General features: G+C 36.6%; 1 protein-coding gene across 2 annotated transcripts in view; it reads right to left on the bottom strand.

Annotated features, from left to right (window-relative positions):
• The window catches only part of bsna (bassoon presynaptic cytomatrix protein a), a 375212-nt gene that overhangs the window by 213067 nt on the left and 146379 nt on the right, over positions 1 to 15766 (bottom strand). For both annotated transcript variants that reach the window (XM_062054482.1, XM_062054483.1), the window contains exon 2: positions 12930 to 13548. In XM_062054482.1, coding sequence (XP_061910466.1) covers positions 12930 to 13548 — 619 coding nt within the window. The remainder of the gene's footprint in view (positions 1 to 12929; positions 13549 to 15766) is intronic.

Raw genomic sequence — 15766 nt, 5'->3', positions numbered from 1 at the left:
TAGTCCAGACCTGTCTCCCATTGAAAATGTGTGGCGCATTATGAAGCCTAAAATACCACAACTGTGACTGTTGAACAACTTAAGCTGTACATCAAGCAAGAATGGGAAAGAATTCCACCTGAGAAGCTTCAAAAATGTGTCTCCTCAGTTCCCAAACCTTTACTGAGTGTTGTTAAAAGGAAAGGCCATGTAACACAGTGGTGAACATGCCCTTTCCCAACTACTTTGGCACGTGTTGCAGCCATGAAATTCTAAGTTAATTATTATTTGCAAAAAAAAATACAGTTTATGAGTTTGAACATCAAATATGTTGTCTTTGTAGTGCATTCAACTGAATATGGGTTGAAAAGGATTTGCAAATCATTGTATTCCGTTTATATTTACATCTAACACAATTTCCCAACTCATATGGAAACGGGGTTTGTATTTCCCAGGGACACAAACGGCAGCGGTTGGGTTGAATGACCCCTGTGTGATTGTCAAGAGGATTTTATTTGCACGTAAAAACGGTGACAGGCAGAATTCTTGCGGAAACCAATTATTCTACCCCCTCTTTCACACACACACACACACACACACACACACACACACACACACACACACACACACACACACACACACACACACGTGTGTCTGTCAGCAGCCACACTGAGTCTAAAATTAGTATGCAGCGTGTTGAACAACAAACAGGCTGCGGGGGGGCAGGAAGAAGTGCTGGCAAAAGACTGTGATGACAAACGGCAGCGAGAGAGAGAGAAAGGGAGAGACGCCGTCATGTCAGAAATACAACCTCATTATCACAGAGAAACATAGCAGGAATGAAAGTAGAAAACGCTCTCCAGTATTTATCCCGGTGACAAATATTCAAGCCTCGGTGGAAGTCTGAGTGGTACTGTTGCCTTATTTGCATGAGCAAAGTTTCCATTTCCATCCACTTAAGGCACTTTGGTGAGAAGCTTTCCCATATTTGCTGGCATTACCGCTGATGGAGTGAGATTAATATTCACCAGAAGGACGGTATAATCACTAAACACACAAGTAAATACTGTGATCAATACATTAGTTGCACAAGACAAGCCGGCTAATTGTGCTAAGTGTTCTGTGGTCTCATAATCATTATAATTATCTTTGTTTTTGGCATATCACATTGAGTCCGTTGACTTGGAAACTGTCAAACTTATATTATTTGTTATTAAATGACCACCAAGACCGAAACATTATTACCTCAAATGTGTTAATGTTTGAAAAAACATTTTTAAATTACCTAAAAAATGTAATAAGATAATAAAGTTGAGAAAATACAGTATTTATAGATACTAAAAAACTGTTTATTCCACTTCATGAGATTTTTTTACATATATATATACTTTGGTTTAAAATAAATACCTTATTATAATTACTACAAATTTAAATCATTTTTTTATAATTTAGTTTTACATAATTTACAATAATTGGTCTTTGGTTGGTTTGGTTTAAAATTATCTAAATAAAGTATAGTATTTGTTATTAAATGAACACCAAAACATTATTACCTCAAATGTGTTAATGTTTGAAAAAGTTTTTTAAGTTACCTAAAAAATCTAATAAGATAATAAAGTTGAGAATATATAGTATTTATAGATGAATATATTCTAAAATAAAAAAAAAATGTTTATTCCACTTCAAGAGATTTTTTTACATATATATATATATACTTTGGTTTAAAATAAATACCTTATTATAATTACTACAAATTTAAATCATTTTTTTATCATTTGGTTTTACATAATTTACAATAATTGGTCTTTGGTTGGTTTGGTTTAAAATTATCTAAATAAAGTATATTATTTGTTATTAAATGACCAGCAAAACATTATTACCTCAAATGTGTTAATGTTTGAAAAAGTTTTTTGAATTACCTAAAACATTTAATAAGATAATACATATGAGAACATACAGTATTTATAGATGAATGTATACTAAAATACTAAAAAACTGTTTATTCCACTTCATGAGATTTTTTTTTACATACTCCTATATACTTTGGTTTAAAAAAATACCGTATTATAATTACTACAACTTTAAATCATTTTTTTTCATAATTTAGTTTTACATAATTTACAATAATTTGTCTTTGGTTGGTTTGGTTTAAAATTATCTAAATAAAATATATTATTTGTTATTAAATGACCAGCAAAACATTATTACCTCAAATGTGTTAATGTTTGAAAAAGTTTTTAAATTACCTAAAAAAAGTAAAAAGATAATAAAGTTGAGTACATACAGTATTTATAGATGAATATATTCTAAAATACTAAAAAACTGTTTATTCCACTTCATGAGATTTTTTTACATACTCCTATATACTTTGGTTTAAAAAAATACCTTATTATAATTACTACAACTTTAAATCATTTTTCATAATTTAGTTTTACATAATTTACAATAATTTTTCTTTGGTTGGTTTGGTTTAAAATTGTATAAATAAAGTATATTATTTGTTATTAAATGACCAGCAAAACATTATTACCTCAAATGTGTTAATGTTTAAAAAAGTTTTTTTTAATTACCTAAAAAATCTAATAAGATAATAAAGTTGAGAACATACAGTATTTATAGATGAATATATTCTAAAATACAAAAAAAATGTTTATTCCACTTCATGAGATTTTTTTTTACATACTTCTATATACTTTGGTTTAAAAAAAAACAACCTTATTATAATTACTACAACTTTAAATTATTTTTCATAATTTAGTTTTACATCATTTACAATAATTTGTCTTTGGTTGGTTTGGTTTAAAATTATATAAATAAAGTATATTATTTGTTATTAAATGACCACCAACACATTATTACCTCAAATGTGTTAATGTTTGTAAAAGTTTTTTAAATTACCTAAAAAAATTAATAAGATAAAGTTGAGAACATACAGTATTTATACATGAATATATTCTAAAATACTAAAAAACTGTTTATTCCACTTCATGAGATTTTGTTTGACATATTCCTATATACTTTGGTTTAGAAAATAGCTTATTATAATTACTACAACTTTAAATCTTTTTTCATAATGTAGTTTTACATAATTTACAATAATTTGTCTCTGGTTGGTTTGGTTTAAAATTATCTAAATAAAATATATTATTTGTTATTAAATGACCAGCAAAACATTATTACCTCAAATGTGTTAATGTTTGAAAAAGTTTTTTAATTACCCAAAACAATTTAATAAGATAATAAAGTTGAGAACATACAGTATTTATAGATGAATATATTCTACAATACAAAAAAAAAATGTATTCCACTTCATGACATTTTTTTACATACTCCTATGTACTTTGGTTTAAAAAAATACCCTATAAAAATTACTACAACTTTAAATCATGTTTTAGAATTTAGTTTTACATAATTTACAATAATTTTTCTTTGGTTGGCTTAGTTTAAAATTATATAAATAAAGTATATTATTGGTTATTAAATGACCACCAAGACCAAAACATTATGACCTCAAATGTGTTGATGTTTGAAAAAGTTTTTAAAATTACCTAAAAAATTTAATAAGATAATAAAGTTGAGAACATACAGTATTTATAGATGAATATATTCTAAAATACAAAAAAAATGTTTATTCCACTTCATGAGATTTTTCTACATACTCCTATGTACTTTGGTTTAAAAAAAAATACCTTATAAAAATGACTACAACTTTAAATCATGTTTTATAATTTAATTTTACATAATTTACAATAATTTGTCTTTGGTTGGTTTGGTTTAAAATTATACAAGTATGTATACATGAATATATTCTAAAATACTAAAAAAATGTTTATTCCAGATTTTTTTTTACATACTCTATATACTTTGGTTTAAAAAGTGCCTTATTATAATTACTAGTCCTTTTAAAGTTACAAAGGACTTAAAGTTAGTATTATTTGCAAATGATACAACTATGTACAAACAATAACAGAAGAAATTAACAAATTAAAAAGATGGTTTGACAAAAACAGATTATCTTTGAATCTCAGTAAAACTAAAATAATGCTATTAGGTAAGAGTAGAAGGGAAAATCAAACACAAATACAAATAGACGCAGTAGATATTGAAAGGGTAAAAGAAAACACATTTTTGCGTGCAATAATAGATGATAAAATGAACTGGAAATCTCATGTAAAAAATATACAACATAAAGTAGCAAGGAACACGTCAATAATGAATAAAGCAAAACATGTTCTAATCTGGACCAAAAATCACTTCATATTCTCTACTGCTCGCTGGTGTTACATATCTGAGTTATTGTGTAGAAATATGGGGAAACAACTACAAATGTGTGCTTCAGTCACTAACGGTGTTACAAAAAAGATCAGTTATAATACATAATGTTGCATATAGAGAACATACAAACCTTTTATTTATTAAATCGGAAATATTGAAATTCCATAACCACGTTAAACCCAGATTCCGAACTAACAAAGGTCTTAACTCATTCTCTTTCTATGCCACATCAATGTGGAATGCGCTCCCAACAGGTGTAAAAGAAAGGGCATCTCTATCCTCCTTCAAAACCGCAATAAAAGTTCACCTCCAGGCAGCTACAACCCTAAACTAACACCCTCCCCGGATTGTTAATAATCAAATGTAAATAATCAAATGTAGATACTTTTTCTTATGCCTTCTGATATCTCTCTCTCTCTCTCTCTCTCTCTCTCTCTCTCTCTCTCTCTCTCTCTCTCTCTCTCTCTCTCTCTCTCTCTCTCTATGTCCGCTGTCCATATCCTACCCCCCCCCCCCCCTCCACACCCCTGATTGTAAATAATGTAAATAATTCAATGTGATTATCTTGTGTGATGACTGTATTATGATGATAGTATATATGATAGTATATATCTGTATCATGAATCAATTTAAGTGGACCCCGACTTAAAGAAGTTGAAAAACTTTTTTGGTGTTACCATTTAGTGGTCAATTGTACGGAATATGTACTTCACTGTGCAACCTACTAATAAAAGTCTCAATCAATCAAAACAATTTGGTGCATTTGCAAACAGCTAATATGATGTACAAAGCAAACTATAACCTGCTACCCAAGAATGTACAACAATTCTTCTCAACAAAAGAGGAGAAAATATAACCTTAGAGGAAAATCTAATTTAAAACATTTGTATGCTCGTACAACACTTAAAACCTTTAGCATATCCGTATGTGGAATTAAATTATGGAACGGATTAAGCAAATAAATCAAACATAGCACCAATATGATTCAGTTGAAGAGACTGTTCCAACTACAAGTGTGCACAAAGTACACAGAACAAGAATTATGATTAACATCTTGAACCCTTTTTTTATTTTTTTGAGATAAAGATTAGTTATGTTTTTAATATTTGTTGACTTACTATGGTATATTGTTCATATATTATTTATTTATTCACTGTTGTATTACAGAGAACAAGGAAATGGGATAAAATTGCTATAGTATGAAAAGGGGTAGGATTAGAGATGTCCGATAATGGCTTTTTTGCCGATATCCGATATTCCGATATTGTCCAACTCTTAATTACCGATCCCGATATCAACCGATACCGATATATACAGTTGTGCAATTAACACATTATTATGCCTAATTTTGTTGTGATGCCCCGCTGGATGCATTAAACAAAGTTTTCCAAAATAAGAGAACAACTTCAACTCAAGTTATGGAAAAAAATGCCAACATGGCACTGCCATATTTATTATTGAAGTCACAAAGTGCATTATTTTTTTTAACATGCCTCAAAACAGCAGCTTGGAATTCGGGACATGCTCTCCCTGAAAGAGCATGAGGAGGTTGAGGTGGGCGGGGTTGTGGGGGGGGGGCGAGGTTGAGGTGGGCGGGGTTGAGGTGGGGGCGGGGGGTAGGGGTAGTGGGGGTTGTATATTGTAGCGTCTCGGAAGAGTTAGTGCTGCAAGGGGTTCTGGGTATTTGTTCTGTTGTGTTTATGTCGTGTTACGGTGCGGATGTTCTCCCGAAATGTGTTTGTCATTCTTGTTTGGTGTGGGTTCACAGTGTGGCGCATATTTGTAACAGTGTTAAAGTTGTTTATACATCTACCCTCAGTGTGACCTGTATGGCTGTTGACCAAGTATGCCTTGCATTCACTTGTGAGTGTGTCAATAGCCGTAAACATTATGTGACTGGGCCGGCACGCAAAGGCAGTGCCTTCAAGGTTAATTGGCGCTCTGTACTTCTCCTACGTCCGTGTACACAGCGGCGTTTTAAAAAATCACAAATTTTACTTTTTGAATCCGATACCGATAATTTCCGATATTACATTTTAAAGCATTTATCGGCCGATATTATCGGACATCCCTAGGTAGGATTAAATAAACTCTGCTTCTTCCTACTCCCTTTCGGACGTGCTGTAATGAAACAACTGGAATTGTGTGATGCATTACACTGTATCGCATGCGTGTTCCAAATCAACTGAAACTGAACTGAACTGAACAACTTTAAATCATGTTTCGTCATTTAGTTTGACATACTTTACAATAAGTTGTCTTTGGTTGGTTCGGTTTAAAATGATATAAATAAAGTACGGTGTTATTGCATGAAATTATATTTCATCTAATTCAATGGTCAGACTATAAAAATGGGACCCATTACTTCCCTGCTTGGCACTCAGCATCAAGGGTTGGAATTGGGGGTTAAATCACCAAAAATGATTCCTGGGCGCGGCACCGCTGCTGCCCACTGCTCCCCTCACCTCCCAGGGGGTGATCAAGGGGATGGGTCAAATGCAGAGGTCAAATTTCACCACACCTAGTGTGTGTGTGACTATCATTGGTACTTTAACTTTAACTTAACTTTAAATAGGATAATTATTCTTATTTGTCACCATTTGTTCAAGATTTCTCCATAAGGGGTTTTTCTTTGCCTCCGTCCACCAAAATGCTTGCTCTTGTGGTTAAATTGGTTTTCTTTGATGTATGAGGATACAGTTCTAGACTTGCTTCAAAGGGCCTCTAAATAACTTGGGTTATGAAACTCTCCTGTCTAAGCAGTGTTGGAACTAACGCGTTACAAAGTAACGCTGTTATTTTCGGCAGTAACTAGTCTAACGCTTTATTTTGTATATTAAGTAACTCCGTTACCGTTACTACATGATGCCTTACTGCGTTATTTTACGTTATTTTTTATGTAGTATCGGCTAGCAACAGAAGATCTGAGTCTGTTTTATTGGAGCGCTGCGGTGTCGTCCTTCTGAATCTTCCTGTGTCACAAGGGAGAGAAGAGGCGCTCTGTGTGTGTGGGTGTCTCTTATATACTCTTTCATTCTAGACTTCTAGAGTGTTTGATTATCACATCACTCTAAATGTATAGACTATAAAGTTCACAAACAGAAAAGAGGGATGCTAGTAGGCCAGGCCAATCTTTCCTTATCTCTGAACTAAAACTGGGGAAATGCGTAGAGTGTTCTGGGCTTCAGTACAGTGATGATCTCATGAAGACATGATTTTATTTCCGAATTCCTTGAGAGAAAAAAAATTCATGTGTGCCTTCCTTGGGTGAAGCCAGGTTTACAGCTATGTTGTTATTATGCTGTTTGTTACTTATGTATGTTATGTTGCAGCTATTCAAAATAGTTTTGTCAATTTGTTCTGGCCTGAAATAAATTGGCCCCTTTGAACATATCTTTGTCTTTGTGTGTTGTATGTAGACCACATGACTTAGCAGAGTTCAGTGATGCAAATGCATGTCAAGTTGATCTACAGAGTAGTGTTATTCTCCAATGCAATACCAGTACTGAAATGAAGGCTAAAAGGGCATTAATGGGAGCCTTAAAGGCCTACTGAAATGAATTTTTTTTATTTAAACGGGGATAGCAGATCTATTCTATGTGTCATACTTGATCATTACGCGATATTGCCATATTTTTGCTGAAAGGATTTAGTATAGAACAACGACGATAAAGATTGCAACTTTTGGTATCTGATTAAAAAAAGGCTTGCCCCTACCGGAAGTAGCGTGACGTAGTCAGTTGAACATATACGCAAAGTTTTTGTTTACAATGATGGCCGCATGAAGTGAGAGAGATTCGGACCGAGAAAGCGACAATTTCCCCATTAATTTGAGCGAGGATGAAAGATTTGTGGATGAGTAAAGTGCAAGTGAAGGACTAGTGGGGAGTTGAAGCTATTCAGATAGGGAAGATGCTGTGAGAGCCGGGGGTGACCTGATATTCAGCTGGGAATGACTAAAACAGTAAATAAACACAAGACATACAGTATATATACTCTATTAGCCACAACACAACCAGGCTTATATTTAATATGCCACAAATTAATCCTGCATATAAACACCTGCGTGTTTGTTACGCTAGCTCCTAGCTCCTCTGCTAGCTCCTAGCTCCATAGAACACGCCAATACAATTCAAACACCTGATCAACACACACAATCACTCAGCCCAAAAGACCGTTCACCTGACCTAAGGTTGATAAAGCTTATATATTTTTAAAAAGTTACGTACATACGCAAAAAAAAGTTGCGCACATACGGTCAAGCGATCAAATGTTTAGAAGCCAAAGCTGCATACTCACAGTAGCACGTCTGCGTCTTTGTCATCCAAATCAAAGTAATCCTGGTAAGAGTCTGTGTTGTCCCAGTTCTCTACAGGCGTCTGTGTATCGAAGTCCTCCTGGTTAGAGTCTCTGTTATCCGAGTTCTTCCATCTTGACTGCATCTTTCGGGAATGTAAACAAAGAAGCGCCGGCTGTGTACTGTTGTTGCTGACTACGTTCGAAAAATACGTCCATTTCGCACCGACAACTTTCTTCTTTGCTTGCTCAGCTTCCTTCTCCATAATGCAATGAACATGATTGCAGCAGATTCACGAACACAGATGTCCAGAATACTGTGGAATTATGAAATGAAAACAGAGCTTTTTCGTATTGGCTTCAATGTGGAAGGCATACCCGTGTTCCCCGGGCTACGTCACGCGCATACGTCATCCTCAGAGGCGTTTCGAACCGGAAGTTTAGCGGCAAATTTAAAATGTCACTTTATAAGTTAACCCGGCCGTATTGGCATGTGTTATAATGTTAAGATTTCATCATTGATATATAAACTATCAGACTGCGTGGTCGGTAGTAGTGGGTTTCAGTAGGCCTTTAAAAGGACAAGAAGATAATAAGAAGTAACTAAATAGTTACATTTCACAGTAACGCATTACTTTTTGGTGTAAGTAACTGAGTTAGTAACTGAGTTACTTTTGAAATAAAGTAACTAGTAACTGTAACTAGTTACTGGTTTTCAGTAACTAACCCAACACTGTGTCTAAGTAACAATGACTTGACCTTACTCATGATTCACTTATATAGACTGTACATGCTGCCACATGCATTTGTTCTTTGCATATTTCTCAGGTGTCTTCATTTCCGAGGACTGAAAACCTCTTCAAAAATTAGATGCAAATGAATCTCTCGTGTGTGGGTGTTTCGAAATCCCTCATCCATATTCAAACGCGCCGCAACACCCGCTTTTTATCCATTTAAAGTGATAAACTGACACAATGATGGGAATGGGTTCATGTGGTTCATTCTGGGATGCCACTTATCCTCGTTAAGAGAGGAAAAGTGTTTCCCGTTAAACATTTCTAAACCACATTTGATCCCATGAAACGCTCCGTAATGATGGATGACGTCAACTCAAACTAAAAAACGAATGTGTTAACCATAACAGATAAATACACATGTTTCATTCCATTGCCTATTGCACCTTTTGCTACTAATTCCAGGGTCAAAACAATCAAACAACATCCCACTAATAAAATGCATGACAACCTGATTAAAACAAGCATAATCTCTCGCGCTGATCCTTTTAATTGCCGTCACTGTCCTGGCCTAATCTGCTAAATGCTAACTGATTACAAAGACATGGCAGGAAGTAGCACTTATTACATTACCTGAGCAGAAGACCTGTCACTTTATTACGCTAACAATGTCAGAACGAGGGGTTTTTCTCAGCTTACTGCAAGATTTGTTCTCCCGGGATGCAATCGGACTGGACTGGACATGGCTTGAAGGTAGGAACATATTTTAATCTCTCCTCAAAATCTCAACGAAGTACAAAACAAAAAGGCGCACAAGGCGAAGGCAAGCTTAACGCGGGAAACAAAAGCTAAGACTTAGCATAAACTACGGACATAAACCATGAAAGTAAAAACATGAAAAAACTCACTAAACTGTGGCTTGAAACAAATAGCAAGAACTATGGACATGAAACAAAAAGACTTACTGGACACGGCATGAATCGAACAGCATGACTATGGCAGGAAAAGTCTAAACAGAGCAAATACAGAGTATGTAAAGATCATCAAGAACTATGGCATGGACAGAGCAGTGTCGCCAGGACGACTAACTGTCAAAACAGCCTTAAGTAATAGTCTCTGATTAGAGCAGGTGCGTGAGTCAAACACATGAGGCAGGTGAAACTTAAGAGTCGTCATGGAAACTAAAACAAACAAGGGTGCACAAAAACAGGAACTGTGGAGTCCAAAACTAACAGAACATAAGTAAACAAAACATGATCTAGACCACAGATCATGACAAACAATGGAGAATGCTATGTTAGAATATTGACCCGCAACATGCTCCACCTACAACATGGAGCCGGAGCGCCACTCGTCCAAAATGTTGTGTCAGATTGCAGTAACTGCTGTTGCGTGTATCTGCCAATCAACTGTAGCACCCACCCCTTTCGTTGGATGCATTCAATCAACAAGGATGAGAAACATATTATTGTGTCATACACCAAACTGATAAGCAGTGTTGGGACTAACGCGTTACAAAGTAAAGCGTTTTACGGCGGTAACTAGTAGTCTAACGCGTTATTTTTTTATATACAGTAATTTAGTTACCGTTACTACATGATGCGTTATTGCGTTATTTTACGTTATTTTTTATGTAGTATCGGCTAGAAACAGAAGATCTGAGTGTGTTTTATTGGAGCGCTGCGGTGTCGTCCTTCTGTGTCACAAGGAAAAGAAGAGGCGCTCTTTGTGTGGGTGGGGGCGGTGGGTGGGGGGGCGTGTCTGTGTTTGCATCATGGCGGAGCCAGAAGTCGAGTTTCTTAACATGGAGATATTCTCACTACTTTTCTTTTGTCGAGCACAAAGAAAAGAACATTTTAGTTCAATGTAAGTTGTGTCTTGGGATCAAAGATCCTATCTACTGCCCAAAACAGCAATTCAAATCTGCTGAAACAGCTACAAAAGCAACATGCTAGTAAAGAGAGACACACTTCACCTCCACCTCCAACAGCGGCTGGATTTTAACGGAGGGACTGCTAGCCAGGACAACATTGATAGAGACATTGCAGCGTATGTACTAGAAGACATGCAGGCTACTTCTACAGTGGAGTCACCCGATTTCAGACAGCTGGACACAGTGGACAGTGAGTACATAAACATGGAAAGCGAGCTAAAGAAAACACTCCAAACTCCGCCTCTGCTCATCGTTCAGCACTGAAGGTACACACTCTCTGTCAATTCTCTTATATACTCTTTCATTCTAGACTTCTAGAGTGTTTGATTATCACATCACTCTAAATGTATAGACTATAAAGTTCACAAACATAAAGAGGGATCCTAGTGGGCTAGGCCAATCTTTCCTTATCTCTAAACTAAAACTGGGGAAATGCGTAGAGTGTTCTGGGCTTCAGTACAGTGTTGAACTCATGAAGACATGATTTTATTTCACAATTCCTTGAGAGAAAATAAATGCCTGGTTAGGCTTTGTGTATGTCATGTGTGCCTTCCTTGCAGGCCTGGCCCTAACCAATCTGGCGCCCTAGGCAAGATTTTAGGTGGCGCCCCCCCACATCGGCAGTGAAGTGTATATATTCACAAGAAACCGAATAGCTTTGTCTTTGACATTTTTTTTACTTAAAGAAAGCAAATGAACACATTATATGAGAATGTTATGTTATGATTATCTTTAACCGAATCACAGCAGTGCTCAAATTAAAAAACAGCATTCCCTCTCATGTGATATTGCTTAATTAACATTAATGATGTGCACTTTAACAACTAGGCTTACAACTATACCTAATATATAAAGGGGTGAAAAATTGACTATTATCTGCAGGGCAAACATTAGCTAACCAGAAGGCAATAACCATGTAAACAAAAAACACCTGCTTAAAAGATCTAATACAAATGTCCCTGAGGAATGTAAGGTGGGAGTACTGTAATTACCTAACGTTACATTATTATTTTCCATAACAATTTAGCCCCCTCCACAATATTTCCCCGACGTTAAAACAGAACTAGCTATTTATTGATTAGCAATTGCCGAATCATGTAACATTAGCTTAATGCTAAAAAGCCAGGTTACTATCACATTCTGTAACAGACAAATAATTTCATCCAGGCCAACGTTACCTACCTGCTACCTCTGTCTTTTTCTCGTTTCTCCTCTTCTTTTCTCTTTTTTCTTCCCTGGGCACCTGACAGTTTTGGCCGTTTTGACATCTTGTGTTGATTTTTTTGATGCGGTGACGTCCATAAAGAGTCATGGTACGGGAAGGGAGGGGGCACACCGTGCGGGTGGGCGTAATGTTGTAACAAATAATATTTCTATTAAATAGGCTTTACTTAACATTTTAATTAACGTGGGATTATTTTTTGTATTTAGAAATAACAGTACCAACTTATTTATTTATTTATTTTCTCCAACATTTGTGGCACTGGCGTGGCGCCCCCTGATGGACGGCGCCCTTAGCATTTGCCTATACGGCCAAATGCCACGGGCCGGCCCTGCTTCCTTGGGTGAAGCCAGGTTTACAGCTATGCTGTTATTATGCTGTTTGCTACTTATGTATGTTATGTTGCAGCTATTTAAAATAGTTTGGACAAGATTTTACTAAACAACCATTAGAGCGACTAAAAGACAAGACAGACAGAAGCGCTACGTACCTCGGTGAGGTGTGGGTTGGGGTTGAACCCACACTGGTTGCACACGGTGGCCTTACACTGGGTGCAGATGTTGTAGTTGGGCACAGCTGGTGGGTTGGAGAGCTCCGTGCTGGTGCACACCGGACACATTTTGCTCCTTGTTGGCATGGGCGCGATTTGTGGCACCGAGTACGGTGAGGTGGGCGTCATTCCGCGGTCCGGCGACACAGAGGGGGAGCGGCCTGTCCTGGAGCCGCCTGAACTGTTGAAGTCGACTTGGAGGTTTCGACGGGAGGCGTGTTGCCCGGGACTCTGCCCAGTATGGGTTCCCATGTTGGATCCGGGCAGTCCATGACTCATCCCATGGCCAGAGCTCGGTCCCGTGCCGGAGACCTGACTCGACTGCATGTGGCGGGGGGAGGTCGGTGTGTCATGGGCGGCCAGACGATAGGGCTCGCCGCTTCGAGAGCCTATTCCTCCCCCCGTGGCCATTCCTCCTCCGCCTCCCATTCCTACTCCCATGCCGCCTCCCATTCCGCCTCCCATGTTTCCGCCCATCCCGCCACCCATGCCTCCGATGGTTGCCATCCCTCCTTGCTGCATGCCAAGCTTGGGGCTAACCATCTGACCCATTGGAGCCCTGGGAGAGAAAAACAAATGGAAAGAGAAAATAATCAGTAACACACAGAAGTTGCGTACTTAGAACTTTCATCAGAAATTCAATCATAAACCGGATATATTTGGATTATAGACACAATGTTAAACCTGCAGAGCAAAATGAAAAGCAAACTAAATCCGTCATCACGACCTGGCTAGAAATTTGATGATTTATTTTTCTTGTCAACTACATCAAAAGGAGCGTAAAAAAAAAAAATCACAAGTAGTCAAAAGAGCCCTTGTTATGATTTCTGTAACTCTCTGAGGTAAAGTGTTTCACTTACCAACGTATTGGACGAGTAAGCAATTAAGAATGTTTCTTAGTCAGTCCCATTATCTCCTTACAAGCAGGCAGACACACACAGCATTAAAAATAATTAGTATGGGCTGCTGATGAAAGCTGAGAAAGGACCTCAAAACAAGCACAGGCATCCAGTGATTAAAGTCGAGCGTAAAACACACACTAATGTTTCATGTGACTCACATAGACCTTGAAGAGGCTTTGTAAAAAATGTTTGCAAATACTACAAAAAAAACTGAATTGAAATTTAATTGAATAATACATGTCTAAAAATCTTCTTTAATTATATATAAATGTATAGAAAAAACTCCCAATCAAAATGTATTTAATTTTTTATTGCTAGCATTATTATATATCTCTATCATCCATAGCACATCGAGCACTAATCGAGCTCTAATTTACATTTAATATAATTTAACTGTGTATATATATATATATATATATATATATAAATATATATATACACTACCGTTCAAAAGTTTGGGGTCACCCAAACAATTTTGTGTTTGAGCCTTCATTTCTAAGAACAAGAATAGACTGTCGAGTTTCCGATGAAAGTTCTCTTTTTCTGGCCATTTTGAGCGTTTAATTGACCCCCACAAATGTGATGCTCCAGAAACTCAATCTGCTCAAAGGAAGGTCAGTTTTGTGGCTTCTGTAACGAGCTAAACTGTTTTCAGATGTGTGAACATGATTGCACAAGGGTTTTCTAATCATCAACTAGCCTTCTGAAGCCAATGAGCAAACACATTGTACCATTAGAACACTGGAGTGATAGTTGCTGGAAATGGGCCTCTATACACCTATGTAGATATTGCACCAAAAACCAGACATTTGCAGCTAGAATAGTCATTCACCACATTAGCAATGTATAGAGTGTATTTCTTTAAAGTTAAGACTGGTTTAAAGTTATCTTCATTGAAAATAAGGACATTTCAATGTGACCCCAAACTTTTGAACGGTAGTGTATATATATATATATATATATATATATATATATATATATATATATATATATATATATATATATATATATATATACACACGAAAATTATATTATATATACGTATATATATATGATACAATTTTTGTTGCTAGCATTATTGTCTATCATCTAGCTATGCTTGTGAGGTGTGGGAGAGCTGAACTCAGTGTCGTCATCAAAAACTGTGGTATTGCAAATAAGATAATGATTATCACTTTTCACTGGACAACACGTAAAACAGAGAAGTTGTGATTTATTCCGCTATATGAAACATATTACCAGATTTTCTCATCATAAAGTGTGCTTGAACACGACTGCGAGCTCCAATCACAACAGTCACTGTTATGATTCATTGCTGCGGACTTGGGTTCGACCGAAATGTGAAAGGTGAGGTGCCGCTTGAATTATGGAAAACGAGATGAAATGTCATTGATCCACAGAACAAATGGGAAATGTTGATTTATAGACAAAATCCTTTCCGTCGCCAACATAACATAAAAGAGAAGTGACGGTCACACGTGCACGGCACCATCGCAGCCGTGACGCACGGTTTGTGTGCAGGCAGTCGTCGTGTGTGTTGTGTGATGATGATGATGATGATGATGATGGGGTGACTCAACGAGAAGAAGCTGAAAGCTCCACTGATTCATCCGGCAGAGTGGTGGAAGAAAACTAAATAAGAGGCTTAAACTGCCACAGGAGCTGATGATGGAAGGGAGGTACAATGAAGGAAGATGCACCGTGGTGAAAAGGACAGCCTAAGGCAGGGGTCACCAACGCGGTGCCCGCGGGCACCAGGTAGCCCGTGAGGACCAGATGAGTAGCCCGCTGGCCTGTTCTAAAAATAGCTCAAATAGCAGCACTTACCAGTGAGCTGCCTCTATTTTTTAAATTGTATTTATTTACTAGCAAGCT

This window comes from Entelurus aequoreus, linkage group LG07 (genome assembly GCF_033978785.1).
Source record: "Entelurus aequoreus isolate RoL-2023_Sb linkage group LG07, RoL_Eaeq_v1.1, whole genome shotgun sequence".
Taxonomy (NCBI): domain Eukaryota; kingdom Metazoa; phylum Chordata; class Actinopteri; order Syngnathiformes; family Syngnathidae; genus Entelurus; species Entelurus aequoreus.
This window is presented reverse-complemented; position numbering and strand designations above follow the sequence as displayed.